The 15,267-nt window shown below is 32.4% G+C and overlaps 1 protein-coding gene across 1 annotated transcript; it reads left to right on the forward strand.

Annotated features, from left to right (window-relative positions):
* The first annotated feature begins 524 nt into the window (after positions 1-524).
* LOC134687762 (uncharacterized) lies at positions 525-3,822 on the forward strand. The gene is made up of 5 exons (XM_063548219.1): positions 525-560; positions 1,689-1,853; positions 2,293-2,352; positions 2,667-2,738; positions 3,244-3,822. The coding sequence occupies exons 1-5, from the start codon at positions 525-527 to the stop codon at positions 3,820-3,822; spliced, it is 912 nt and encodes a 303-aa protein (XP_063404289.1).
* Positions 3,823-15,267: the final 11,445 nt, after the last annotated feature.

Raw genomic sequence — 15,267 nt, forward strand, 5'->3', positions numbered from 1 at the left:
AGGGAAGCGCCACTTGTATCGTTCTTTAATGATGTTCCTTTATAGTTATTGTTGATATCAAGTGGGAACATCATATGTGTTCTATACCCCATTTATTTTGAGAAAGTAGTCATCGTGAGCTTCTCGTTAGCGATAAAAAGAAGCAAGCATTTTCTTTCACCCTAGTTCGTCTGTATATATGATGTGCTCTCGCACGGCTCTCGCTAACTTGACATTGCAGACTCAAAAAAGATGTTCAAAATTTTTAACCAGAACTTAGAACTTTTTAGTTTTTTTTTATTTATCCTACCATTCCAAGTTTGGCCCGAGAATTAGTTCTACTTCAAATCTCCAAGGCAAAAGTTCCACAGTCGACATTACTGATCGCAAGTCTGCTTGTCATTCCAAATTTACTACTGTGCGGGAAAGTATACTATAGCAAAGAAACGGGACAGAACCGCAACTGTGACGTGAACACTGCAGCTCAAAACGTTCCTAATCCGTTGACGGACATACAACAACATGAACAAGAGAAGTTTTCCTGCATGGCAGAATGTCCAGGATTTGTTCCTGCTGGAAAGGTATGTTGTTTTGTGAATATTATTTATCTATGGTGTCACTGTTGTCTTATGTATCTGATAAGAAATTTAAAAACTTTTATATTTTGTTAATATAAGAATTTTCTAAGTACTCTTATACTCGTAATTTTATAACCTGTAACGTTTGGGGAAAAAAATAGAAAATGGTAATAGAAAAAATAAAAAAAAATAACCGTAATTCCGTTCGTACGTTTGTAACGTTAAAATAACGTCAAATACCGCGAACGTCACATCTATTGTCCCCCCGTATCTACATAGTAACGCCAAAAGATCGTGCATAAAGCCGCTCCAAATTCTCACTGCTAAATATATCTTCTAAACCTTGAAAATGTTGCAAAAACTCGCAGATTTCTGGACCTATAAAGATTGGGAAGTTTTGCAAGTAAGTATTTATAAAAAAAATAAAAAAAAATAAAATTCTATTCACATATTACTTAAATTTGATTTGCAGACCTGTTTACGTGATGTCCGCCTCGAACACCTTCCAATTATAGCTTTAACAAAGCATCGCTAGTTTGACCGGCCTTTTTTATAGTTGGTCACCCAAAACAAATTATAGTTTCCTTATAAGAATAAATCTAAACAGTTTTTGTTTTCGTTTCCCAAAGGAGCGCGGTGTATGATGATTAATGACTGCTTTACGTCCAGTGGCGAATCAAATGCATGTTTTAATCTAATATGAATATTAACTCTGTAGTGTACGTAACTGACAGCACACAAAGTAACAGACCACACGAAGACATGTCATCTTGGCCAGACACATTATTCTAACTTCTAACCGAGGTGGACATGCTACCATACTATAATAAAGCTACATCGTTAGCTAAAACAACTTTTAAATCCTAAATCTGAGCTTTTGACAGAAATTGGTGACTTTATAAAGCAATCTTTAGAATTGCGAAAATGAGGTCCATGTCCATCAAAGGTTACATTAATTACCATTTATAACTATGTTTTTTTATGTTTATATTTGTAATTCTTGACACTGTCTGTATTAAATGTTGTATTTGTATTTGCTTGACCCATATGGGTGTATTTTGCAAATAAAATTATTATTATATCAATAACAATCATTCTTTTTATATATCATCTATTTCTGTCTATTTTCAGAACAAAGAAAAGAGACCAATATTTGGTCCGTTACGAAAAGTCCAAGATTCCTCTTCTGACAAACCAACACTGGTAGAATGGCTGAAAGGGACTGTAAAACATCAAAATTCAGTTAGATTTGCCGGTGGGTCGGGAGAGCCTGTGAATAACATCCACAAAGTTTTGGTAAGGATCTTTTTTGTAAATTCAATAATTCAGATAGTACATCGCATATGTATTTTAGGGTGTACAAATATCTCTGTCCCAACTTGATAAAACTCGAAGCAAGTAAATATCACTGCTGTTCTTTACCCTAAAGTCAAAATGAGGCTCTCACCAAGGGGTGCATCTCCAACTGTTTTAATTTGATCACCAAGGGGTGCATCTCCAAATGTTCTAAATTGATTGCCAATAACCAGAAAGTATCCACTATAAACCAGATACGAAGACTTGAAACATCTATATATAATATATGGTCACAAAAAAGGCTTTAAAACAATTGACAAAGGTGCTATTGCAACAGAGGTCTCAGGAGTAGCTAAAACCTTCACTTTTCAAAATTTAACTATGATCGGCTTTCATTTCATTAACCTTTTTGATAAAATGATACATTTTATCTTTGCAGGATGCTGATTTCAAGAAACACCCCAATACTTCCCATGTTCAACAATCAACTATCAACGAGGTAAGTAAAACTTAGTCTACTATATGGAAATAAAATTGTGAAGAACCATTATTTAAACTTTTAACCTCGTGTTTCACCTTTTTATACACCACCTAAAGGTGACAACTCGGGATCTTCAGAACCCCGGAACTTTTGGCCAACAATGTGTGCTCCTGATTTTTAACGAACTTTTTCCTGATGGGTCCCCGGGACTTCATTGTGACAATTTTTCACATACATTAAAACGAACATTTAGTTTGTGTCATCGATTCAAAATATCAGTCTACAACATCCATCTTCTTACTATTATAAATAGCATTTTTGTTTTGTTTCAGACTTGTGACAATGTTGCACCAGGATTCTTTAATATACAAAATTGGAGAGAAACTTTTGAAAGGAAAATGCAGGTATTAATTTAGACACAAATGTTATTTTCTTTAAATTAAAAACTAGATTAAAAGTAGACTGCATGAATATAAAAAGATGTGATAAGATTGCCAATGAGACAACGCTCAACAAGAGACCAAATGACACAGAAATTAATAACTTACTTTAAGTCACCGTACGGCCTTCAAAATTAAGCAAAGTCCGACCTAATTTATAATTTTGAACTTCGAATTATGTTTTTTTCTTTGCTGCATTGAGGAACTGGCATTGGAGTACCTTCATTTCTTTATTCTCTAATTTTGAATTATTCGCTCTACTCTTGGTGTATTTTGCTCATTATTCTCTATCCTTTATAATTTAAAAGGTTGCATCTATATACATGTAAAAAAAAAAGCCACAATGACTTGAAAAAAGTAAAACAACAGTTCAGAAAATGATATCAGACAAAACAAACCCCAATCGAAAAGCGTTTGAAGTCAATTTCTCCGGTATTGATCCAATAATGATTGACATGTTTGATTTCAGATACCAATGCATACTGGTTGCTGCACTTCATACACCGACTATTCAGACCATCTTGCTTCTCACTGCAAAGATGTCTCCATGGAGGACGACCTATCAAACCAAGAGGACCTTTACTGGAAAGAAGAATCATATTATCGGTCTGCACAGGAAATCAGAGAACATAACCGGAAGTCCGATATATCGAAGCTAAATCTCGCTTCCGGAATAGATAGCGATATAGCAGATATTGCTGCTCAGCTGATGCAAGGAGATTCTGTTCTTGATGTTGTAGACAAAATGGCTGCCAAAGACGACTGGAAAAGCAAAATCAGTTTCAGTAAAACTGATTTTCAAAGTCAGCCTGCTAGAACAAGAACCTTGAAATTAAACGACTGTTCTGAGGTTGTCGTCAACCTTATCGAGAAGACCCATCCGATGCTTCATAAGAAACCGATTTCCAACACCAAGACGCCATGTCATACGCCATTTTTACCAGTTCATCGACAAAACGCATTTAATCAGATTCCGATTTCTACCACCTCGCTACTTCAAAGGTCAAATGTCAAACTGAACTTCTTGTCAACAAACAAACACAAATGACTTTTATATATGACAATTCTAAGCTTAACTGTGATAAATTAATTTGGCAATACGGGTTGTTTTATAACATCTATTTTTGTATTTTTGTCTTCTATTTTTTTAACATTTACTAAAGATTTTATAATGTTTTCACTAAGATTTTTAGATAAAGGTAAGTATATAAAATTTATAGTCATTGATCATGATACAAATTCAAATTATAAGGTCTTTATTTAATTTGGCTGCGAATTTCATACAATATATATTATTTTTGTATACATGTATATGCATGAGGGTACGATTGTGTACGTGGTTGTTTGAATGGATGCATGGTTTGTGTGTCTGTGTCTGTGTGTGTGTGTGTGTGTGTGGTTGTATGAAGATGTATACATTTGATTTTTATTTGTGTTTGCATGTGAACATTTGAATTATTTATGAATGATTTGTAAAACTGAATCATGTTCTATGATTTTTTTGTTTGACTTTGAGGGTCGGGATGGGGTCCTCATTTCTGATTTTTTTTTCTTAATTTTGTTTTGCCATTTATTCTCTATTCTTAAGCTTTATGTTTCAGCACACCATTCTGTATTCTGTATTCTTTTTGTGCTTTTTAATTAAGTCTTTTCTTTCTGTTTTGGTCTTTGTTCTGCATTTTTTGGTCTATTAATCTATTCTTTGAACCCCACCAGACCCTCGTGTAAGCATTGTGTTGATTGTATGTTGTATAAATGTGATTGTATAAAAATATATTTTTAACATTTTCGATGTTGTTGACTTTTTTCCATATGCCAATAGTTTTATATAGAAATAAGAAGACAATCATCCCCAAGATAACAAATATCACAGTAGTTAAAAACTATTAGTCACTGTTCGACCTCTAACAATGAGCAAAACACATACTGCATAGACAACTTTAGAAGTCCCCGAAATGACAAATTTAAAGAATTCAAACGAGAAAACAAACGACCCAATTTAATAACAAAATGATGAACGAAAAAAAACATATATGATACACAGATACAAACAAAAATCACTAAATAACTGCATTCTTCTTGACTTAGGACATTCTTTATACAGATTGTGTAATCTTTTAATGATAATGATATTGCTATGTGTTTTGTTCATCTACTTTGGCTAGAGGTATAGGGGAAAGATTGAGATTTCACAAAACATGTTTAAACCCGCTGCATTTTTTGCGCCTGTTCCAAGTCGGGAGCATTTGACCTTTGTTAGTATTGTATGTTTTTTTAATTCTAGTTCATTTAGTTTTTGGGAGTTTAGTGTGACGTACATTTTCACGGAATTAGTACATAGTCTTATTTTAACGCCAGCTGAGGCCCACCTTCGGGTGTCGGATTTTCTCGCTACGTTGAAGACCCATGCATTGGTAGCCTTCGGCTAGTTGTCCACTCTTTGATCGGGTTTTTGTTTCTTTGACATATAACCAATTTCCGTTCTCAATTTTATTTTAAATCATATAAGTCCTGGAATTAAACAAAATTCTTGGACATGCTTTTGAACTAGCTGTCAATTGTCAGTCAGCCTAGTCTCGTTATCGAAAAAGAGGTGCTATTTCTGTTAAAAAAATCGTCAAAAGCAATGCACTTGATTTTTTTTTAATTTTAGTTCGTTTATATGTTTAGATGTTTTAAAGTATGGCGTCCATTCTCACTGAACAAGCAGTCTAGTACACATTCTTTGTTCAATCTTAACTACTCAGACATTCTCGCTACGCAGTACAATAGCTTCGTGCAACCAGAAAGGCCGAGTTGTTCCGATTGATTCTTTGTTAAGGGGACAGCTGAAGTCCGCCTCCGGATGCTGGATTTTCTCGCTGTGTTGAAGACCCATATAGTTGGCCTTCGTCTGCGATTGTTTACTCTTTCGTCGGGTTGTCCACAGGCACTTGTCTCAGAAAAAAATTCTTATATACCTTATTATAACAAGGTATACAGGATTTTTTTTTCTGAGACAATTGCCTGTGGGGTTGTCTCTGAAACACATTCTCCATTTCCATTATCTGTCTAATTTAGATTATACTGCAATCAGCTATTTTACTGCAATCTCCGGCGCAGAGTTCATATCCGTTCCATACATGCTTTGCAATACTGCACTTAAGGTAGCAATACACAGTTAGGAGTTTAGTTTCGCATTATGGCCCCTGTGGATTTTTCAAATAGGAAAGTTATTGTGTAATAAAATTCATTTTTAGACAGATGAGTGCTAATTTAGCCTTCAAAGGTGGTTTATAAGAGCATCAAGATTATGTTTGACATGTTTTATGGGCTGTTTTCTGTTTTTCAGTCCGTATTTTCATAGCTGGACCGGCCATCGGTCCAGAAATTAATGTACTGTTTACAAACACTCTTTTTCTACACGAAGTTTTTGATGCAAATTTACAAAAAAATGAGACGAAAGACATATGATTTTCATTGGATTTGCTGAATGATATATGTACACAGTTTCAGAAAAGGTATTACTTCAAGCGATTGAAATTCGACTTTTAGCCAAATTTTGGGGAAATATGTGACATCTTTCCCCCCCTTTTTGCAATATTTTATAACAAATAAATGCAGATTGTTGCCATGGATACACCAAAAAGAAATTATATTTTGCAATTTTATATACTGGAAATAAAATCTATGGAGGATTCTGATTACATACATATGCCCATATATGACACAAACAGTAAGCTTGATATTGCAAGAAAGAAATGAAAAGGGAATGGTAAAATTCATAAGGGCAAATTTTAGTATTTTTTCCTAACTGTTTATTGCTACCTTATGGCATGCTTACCAAGCTCAGAAGGGTATAATTTAAGACTTTTCATGCCACAAATCTATTGATATTTAGATTCAAAATCAACTTCTGAGTAAATTAAGTGTTTAACAATGACAATATGTGTCAATTTTATTGTTTACAGTCCTTAGCAACCAAAATTAGACATTTTGACACTAGGCTTATATTTGTACTCTTTCGGCTTAACGCTTGCTTCTGATGGACTGGGCTGCATGTAGTAGCCCAAGTATTGAACGCGTTGGTTTTTTTCTTGCGAATATGTCACATTATTATTTTTATCAAGATTTCATGTTACATTTTGGCATATATTAAATGTATAGTTAAATCAGATGTAAGAAATTGATACCCTATCACCAAGTTTTTTAATCAAGTCTGTGGTATGCAATAAGCATACAGATTAACATTTTTATGCTTAAAATTGCTAAATTTTGTACAATGTTGCATCATCAGAGATCTTTTTATGATATTCAACATTAAAAAACTGACAAAAGAGGTACAGTTTTTAAGATTTGGCTAAAAATTGAGGTAGAGACAAGATTTTACACTTTGACTTGGCACCTTTCTTAAAATCAGTTTTTGTCGCGTTTCAGTGTCAACTGCTAACCTTCATAAAATATTCATTACTCAATCAATTTTCAAAAATAAAAGGCCATTTTACTTGTTTTAGCTAGCAGAACTCAGAAAATAAGTTAAAAGGGAGAATTTGAAAAAAATATTTACTATTAAGGTAGCAATACACAGTTAGGAGTTTAGTTTCGCATTATGGCCCCTGTGGATTTTTCAAATAGGAAAGTTATTGTGTAATAAAATTCATTTTTAGACAGATGAGTGCTAATTTAGCCTTCAAAGGTGGTTTATAAGAGCATCAAGATTATGTTTGACATGTTTTATGGGCTGTTTTCTGTTTTTCAGTCCGTATTTTCATAGCTGGACCGGCCATCGGTCCAGAAATTAATGTACTGTTTACAAACACTCTTTTTCTACACGAAGTTTTTGATGCAAATTTACAAAAAAATGAGACGAAAGACATATGATTTTCATTGGATTTGCTGAATGATATATGTACACAGTTTCAGAAAAGGTATTACTTCAAGCGATTGAAATTCGACTTTTAGCCAAATTTTGGGGAAATATGTGACATCTTTCCCCCCCTTTTTGCAATATTTTATAACAAATAAATGCAGATTGTTGCCATGGATACACCAAAAAGAAATTATATTTTGCAATTTTATATACTGGAAATAAAATCTATGGAGGATTCTGATTACATACATATGCCCATATATGACACAAACAGTAAGCTTGATATTGCAAGAAAGAAATGAAAAGGGAATGGTAAAATTCATAAGGGCAAATTTTAGTATTTTTTCCTAACTGTTTATTGCTACCTTATGGCATGCTTACCAAGCTCAGAAGGGTATAATTTAAGACTTTTCATGCCACAAATCTATTGATATTTAGATTCAAAATCAACTTCTGAGTAAATTAAGTGTTTAACAATGACAATATGTGTCAATTTTATTGTTTACAGTCCTTAGCAACCAAAATTAGACATTTTGACACTAGGCTTATATTTGTACTCTTTCGGCTTAACGCTTGCTTCTGATGGACTGGGCTGCATGTAGTAGCCCAAGTATTGAACGCGTTGGTTTTTTTCTTGCGAATATGTCACATTATTATTTTTATCAAGATTTCATGTTACATTTTGGCATATATTAAATGTATAGTTAAATCAGATGTAAGAAATTGATACCCTATCACCAAGTTTTTTAATCAAGTCTGTGGTATGCAATAAGCATACAGATTAACATTTTTATGCTTAAAATTGCTAAATTTTGTACAATGTTGCATCATCAGAGATCTTTTTATGATATTCAACATTAAAAAACTGACAAAAGAGGTACAGTTTTTAAGATTTGGCTAAAAATTGAGGTAGAGACAAGATTTTACACTTTGACTTGGCACCTTTCTTAAAATCAGTTTTTGTCGCGTTTCAGTGTCAACTGCTAACCTTCATAAAATATTCATTACTCAATCAATTTTCAAAAATAAAAGGCCATTTTACTTGTTTTAGCTAGCAGAACTCAGAAAATAAGTTAAAAGGGAGAATTTGAAAAAAATATTTACTATTAAGGTAGCAATACACAGTTAGGAGTTTAGTTTCGCATTATGGCCCCTGTGGATTTTTCAAATAGGAAAGTTATTGTGTAATAAAATTCATTTTTAGACAGATGAGTGCTAATTTAGCCTTCAAAGGTGGTTTATAAGAGCATCAAGATTATGTTTGACATGTTTTATGGGCTGTTTTCTGTTTTTCAGTCCGTATTTTCATAGCTGGACCGGCCATCGGTCCAGAAATTAATGTACTGTTTACAAACACTCTTTTTCTACACGAAGTTTTTGATGCAAATTTACAAAAAAATGAGACGAAAGACATATGATTTTCATTGGATTTGCTGAATGATATATGTACACAGTTTCAGAAAAGGTATTACTTCAAGCGATTGAAATTCGACTTTTAGCCAAATTTTGGGGAAATATGTGACATCTTTCCCCCCCTTTTTGCAATATTTTATAACAAATAAATGCAGATTGTTGCCATGGATACACCAAAAAGAAATTATATTTTGCAATTTTATATACTGGAAATAAAATCTATGGAGGATTCTGATTACATACATATGCCCATATATGACACAAACAGTAAGCTTGATATTGCAAGAAAGAAATGAAAAGGGAATGGTAAAATTCATAAGGGCAAATTTTAGTATTTTTTCCTAACTGTTTATTGCTACCTTATGGCATGCTTACCAAGCTCAGAAGGGTATAATTTAAGACTTTTCATGCCACAAATCTATTGATATTTAGATTCAAAATCAACTTCTGAGTAAATTAAGTGTTTAACAATGACAATATGTGTCAATTTTATTGTTTACAGTCCTTAGCAACCAAAATTAGACATTTTGACACTAGGCTTATATTTGTACTCTTTCGGCTTAACGCTTGCTTCTGATGGACTGGGCTGCATGTAGTAGCCCAAGTATTGAACGCGTTGGTTTTTTTCTTGCGAATATGTCACATTATTATTTTTATCAAGATTTCATGTTACATTTTGGCATATATTAAATGTATAGTTAAATCAGATGTAAGAAATTGATACCCTATCACCAAGTTTTTTAATCAAGTCTGTGGTATGCAATAAGCATACAGATTAACATTTTTATGCTTAAAATTGCTAAATTTTGTACAATGTTGCATCATCAGAGATCTTTTTATGATATTCAACATTAAAAAACTGACAAAAGAGGTACAGTTTTTAAGATTTGGCTAAAAATTGAGGTAGAGACAAGATTTTACACTTTGACTTGGCACCTTTCTTAAAATCAGTTTTTGTCGCGTTTCAGTGTCAACTGCTAACCTTCATAAAATATTCATTACTCAATCAATTTTCAAAAATAAAAGGCCATTTTACTTGTTTTAGCTAGCAGAACTCAGAAAATAAGTTAAAAGGGAGAATTTGAAAAAAATATTTACTATTAAGGTAGCAATACACAGTTAGGAGTTTAGTTTCGCATTATGGCCCCTGTGGATTTTTCAAATAGGAAAGTTATTGTGTAATAAAATTCATTTTTAGACAGATGAGTGCTAATTTAGCCTTCAAAGGTGGTTTATAAGAGCATCAAGATTATGTTTGACATGTTTTATGGGCTGTTTTCTGTTTTTCAGTCCGTATTTTCATAGCTGGACCGGCCATCGGTCCAGAAATTAATGTACTGTTTACAAACACTCTTTTTCTACACGAAGTTTTTGATGCAAATTTACAAAAAAATGAGACGAAAGACATATGATTTTCATTGGATTTGCTGAATGATATATGTACACAGTTTCAGAAAAGGTATTACTTCAAGCGATTGAAATTCGACTTTTAGCCAAATTTTGGGGAAATATGTGACATCTTTCCCCCCCTTTTTGCAATATTTTATAACAAATAAATGCAGATTGTTGCCATGGATACACCAAAAAGAAATTATATTTTGCAATTTTATATACTGGAAATAAAATCTATGGAGGATTCTGATTACATACATATGCCCATATATGACACAAACAGTAAGCTTGATATTGCAAGAAAGAAATGAAAAGGGAATGGTAAAATTCATAAGGGCAAATTTTAGTATTTTTTCCTAACTGTTTATTGCTACCTTATGGCATGCTTACCAAGCTCAGAAGGGTATAATTTAAGACTTTTCATGCCACAAATCTATTGATATTTAGATTCAAAATCAACTTCTGAGTAAATTAAGTGTTTAACAATGACAATATGTGTCAATTTTATTGTTTACAGTCCTTAGCAACCAAAATTAGACATTTTGACACTAGGCTTATATTTGTACTCTTTCGGCTTAACGCTTGCTTCTGATGGACTGGGCTGCATGTAGTAGCCCAAGTATTGAACGCGTTGGTTTTTTTCTTGCGAATATGTCACATTATTATTTTTATCAAGATTTCATGTTACATTTTGGCATATATTAAATGTATAGTTAAATCAGATGTAAGAAATTGATACCCTATCACCAAGTTTTTTAATCAAGTCTGTGGTATGCAATAAGCATACAGATTAACATTTTTATGCTTAAAATTGCTAAATTTTGTACAATGTTGCATCATCAGAGATCTTTTTATGATATTCAACATTAAAAAACTGACAAAAGAGGTACAGTTTTTAAGATTTGGCTAAAAATTGAGGTAGAGACAAGATTTTACACTTTGACTTGGCACCTTTCTTAAAATCAGTTTTTGTCGCGTTTCAGTGTCAACTGCTAACCTTCATAAAATATTCATTACTCAATCAATTTTCAAAAATAAAAGGCCATTTTACTTGTTTTAGCTAGCAGAACTCAGAAAATAAGTTAAAAGGGAGAATTTGAAAAAAATATTTACTATTAAGGTAGCAATACACAGTTAGGAGTTTAGTTTCGCATTATGGCCCCTGTGGATTTTTCAAATAGGAAAGTTATTGTGTAATAAAATTCATTTTTAGACAGATGAGTGCTAATTTAGCCTTCAAAGGTGGTTTATAAGAGCATCAAGATTATGTTTGACATGTTTTATGGGCTGTTTTCTGTTTTTCAGTCCGTATTTTCATAGCTGGACCGGCCATCGGTCCAGAAATTAATGTACTGTTTACAAACACTCTTTTTCTACACGAAGTTTTTGATGCAAATTTACAAAAAAATGAGACGAAAGACATATGATTTTCATTGGATTTGCTGAATGATATATGTACACAGTTTCAGAAAAGGTATTACTTCAAGCGATTGAAATTCGACTTTTAGCCAAATTTTGGGGAAATATGTGACATCTTTCCCCCCCTTTTTGCAATATTTTATAACAAATAAATGCAGATTGTTGCCATGGATACACCAAAAAGAAATTATATTTTGCAATTTTATATACTGGAAATAAAATCTATGGAGGATTCTGATTACATACATATGCCCATATATGACACAAACAGTAAGCTTGATATTGCAAGAAAGAAATGAAAAGGGAATGGTAAAATTCATAAGGGCAAATTTTAGTATTTTTTCCTAACTGTTTATTGCTACCTTATGGCATGCTTACCAAGCTCAGAAGGGTATAATTTAAGACTTTTCATGCCACAAATCTATTGATATTTAGATTCAAAATCAACTTCTGAGTAAATTAAGTGTTTAACAATGACAATATGTGTCAATTTTATTGTTTACAGTCCTTAGCAACCAAAATTAGACATTTTGACACTAGGCTTATATTTGTACTCTTTCGGCTTAACGCTTGCTTCTGATGGACTGGGCTGCATGTAGTAGCCCAAGTATTGAACGCGTTGGTTTTTTTCTTGCGAATATGTCACATTATTATTTTTATCAAGATTTCATGTTACATTTTGGCATATATTAAATGTATAGTTAAATCAGATGTAAGAAATTGATACCCTATCACCAAGTTTTTTAATCAAGTCTGTGGTATGCAATAAGCATACAGATTAACATTTTTATGCTTAAAATTGCTAAATTTTGTACAATGTTGCATCATCAGAGATCTTTTTATGATATTCAACATTAAAAAACTGACAAAAGAGGTACAGTTTTTAAGATTTGGCTAAAAATTGAGGTAGAGACAAGATTTTACACTTTGACTTGGCACCTTTCTTAAAATCAGTTTTTGTCGCGTTTCAGTGTCAACTGCTAACCTTCATAAAATATTCATTACTCAATCAATTTTCAAAAATAAAAGGCCATTTTACTTGTTTTAGCTAGCAGAACTCAGAAAATAAGTTAAAAGGGAGAATTTGAAAAAAATATTTACTATTAAGGTAGCAATACACAGTTAGGAGTTTAGTTTCGCATTATGGCCCCTGTGGATTTTTCAAATAGGAAAGTTATTGTGTAATAAAATTCATTTTTAGACAGATGAGTGCTAATTTAGCCTTCAAAGGTGGTTTATAAGAGCATCAAGATTATGTTTGACATGTTTTATGGGCTGTTTTCTGTTTTTCAGTCCGTATTTTCATAGCTGGACCGGCCATCGGTCCAGAAATTAATGTACTGTTTACAAACACTCTTTTTCTACACGAAGTTTTTGATGCAAATTTACAAAAAAATGAGACGAAAGACATATGATTTTCATTGGATTTGCTGAATGATATATGTACACAGTTTCAGAAAAGGTATTACTTCAAGCGATTGAAATTCGACTTTTAGCCAAATTTTGGGGAAATATGTGACATCTTTCCCCCCCTTTTTGCAATATTTTATAACAAATAAATGCAGATTGTTGCCATGGATACACCAAAAAGAAATTATATTTTGCAATTTTATATACTGGAAATAAAATCTATGGAGGATTCTGATTACATACATATGCCCATATATGACACAAACAGTAAGCTTGATATTGCAAGAAAGAAATGAAAAGGGAATGGTAAAATTCATAAGGGCAAATTTTAGTATTTTTTCCTAACTGTTTATTGCTACCTTATGGCATGCTTACCAAGCTCAGAAGGGTATAATTTAAGACTTTTCATGCCACAAATCTATTGATATTTAGATTCAAAATCAACTTCTGAGTAAATTAAGTGTTTAACAATGACAATATGTGTCAATTTTATTGTTTACAGTCCTTAGCAACCAAAATTAGACATTTTGACACTAGGCTTATATTTGTACTCTTTCGGCTTAACGCTTGCTTCTGATGGACTGGGCTGCATGTAGTAGCCCAAGTATTGAACGCGTTGGTTTTTTTCTTGCGAATATGTCACATTATTATTTTTATCAAGATTTCATGTTACATTTTGGCATATATTAAATGTATAGTTAAATCAGATGTAAGAAATTGATACCCTATCACCAAGTTTTTTAATCAAGTCTGTGGTATGCAATAAGCATACAGATTAACATTTTTATGCTTAAAATTGCTAAATTTTGTACAATGTTGCATCATCAGAGATCTTTTTATGATATTCAACATTAAAAAACTGACAAAAGAGGTACAGTTTTTAAGATTTGGCTAAAAATTGAGGTAGAGACAAGATTTTACACTTTGACTTGGCACCTTTCTTAAAATCAGTTTTTGTCGCGTTTCAGTGTCAACTGCTAACCTTCATAAAATATTCATTACTCAATCAATTTTCAAAAATAAAAGGCCATTTTACTTGTTTTAGCTAGCAGAACTCAGAAAATAAGTTAAAAGGGAGAATTTGAAAAAAATATTTACTATTAAGGTAGCAATACACAGTTAGGAGTTTAGTTTCGCATTATGGCCCCTGTGGATTTTTCAAATAGGAAAGTTATTGTGTAATAAAATTCATTTTTAGACAGATGAGTGCTAATTTAGCCTTCAAAGGTGGTTTATAAGAGCATCAAGATTATGTTTGACATGTTTTATGGGCTGTTTTCTGTTTTTCAGTCCGTATTTTCATAGCTGGACCGGCCATCGGTCCAGAAATTAATGTACTGTTTACAAACACTCTTTTTCTACACGAAGTTTTTGATGCAAATTTACAAAAAAATGAGACGAAAGACATATGATTTTCATTGGATTTGCTGAATGATATATGTACACAGTTTCAGAAAAGGTATTACTTCAAGCGATTGAAATTCGACTTTTAGCCAAATTTTGGGGAAATATGTGACATCTTTCCCCCCCTTTTTGCAATATTTTATAACAAATAAATGCAGATTGTTGCCATGGATACACCAAAAAGAAATTATATTTTGCAATTTTATATACTGGAAATAAAATCTATGGAGGATTCTGATTACATACATATGCCCATATATGACACAAACAGTAAGCTTGATATTGCAAGAAAGAAATGAAAAGGGAATGGTAAAATTCATAAGGGCAAATTTTAGTATTTTTTCCTAACTGTTTATTGCTACCTTATGGCATGCTTACCAAGCTCAGAAGGGTATAATTTAAGACTTTTCATGCCACAAATCTATTGATATTTAGATTCAAAATCAACTTCTGAGTAAATTAAGTGTTTAACAATGACAATATGTGTCAATTTTATTGTTTACAGTCCTTAGCAACCAAAATTAGACATTTTGACACTAGGCTTATATTTGTACTCTTTCGGCTTAACGCTTGCTTCTGATGGACTGGGCTGCATGTAGTAGCCCA

The sequence above is a fragment of the Mytilus trossulus genome, chromosome 10, assembly GCF_036588685.1.
Source record: "Mytilus trossulus isolate FHL-02 chromosome 10, PNRI_Mtr1.1.1.hap1, whole genome shotgun sequence".
Lineage (NCBI taxonomy): Eukaryota > Metazoa > Mollusca > Bivalvia > Mytilida > Mytilidae > Mytilus > Mytilus trossulus.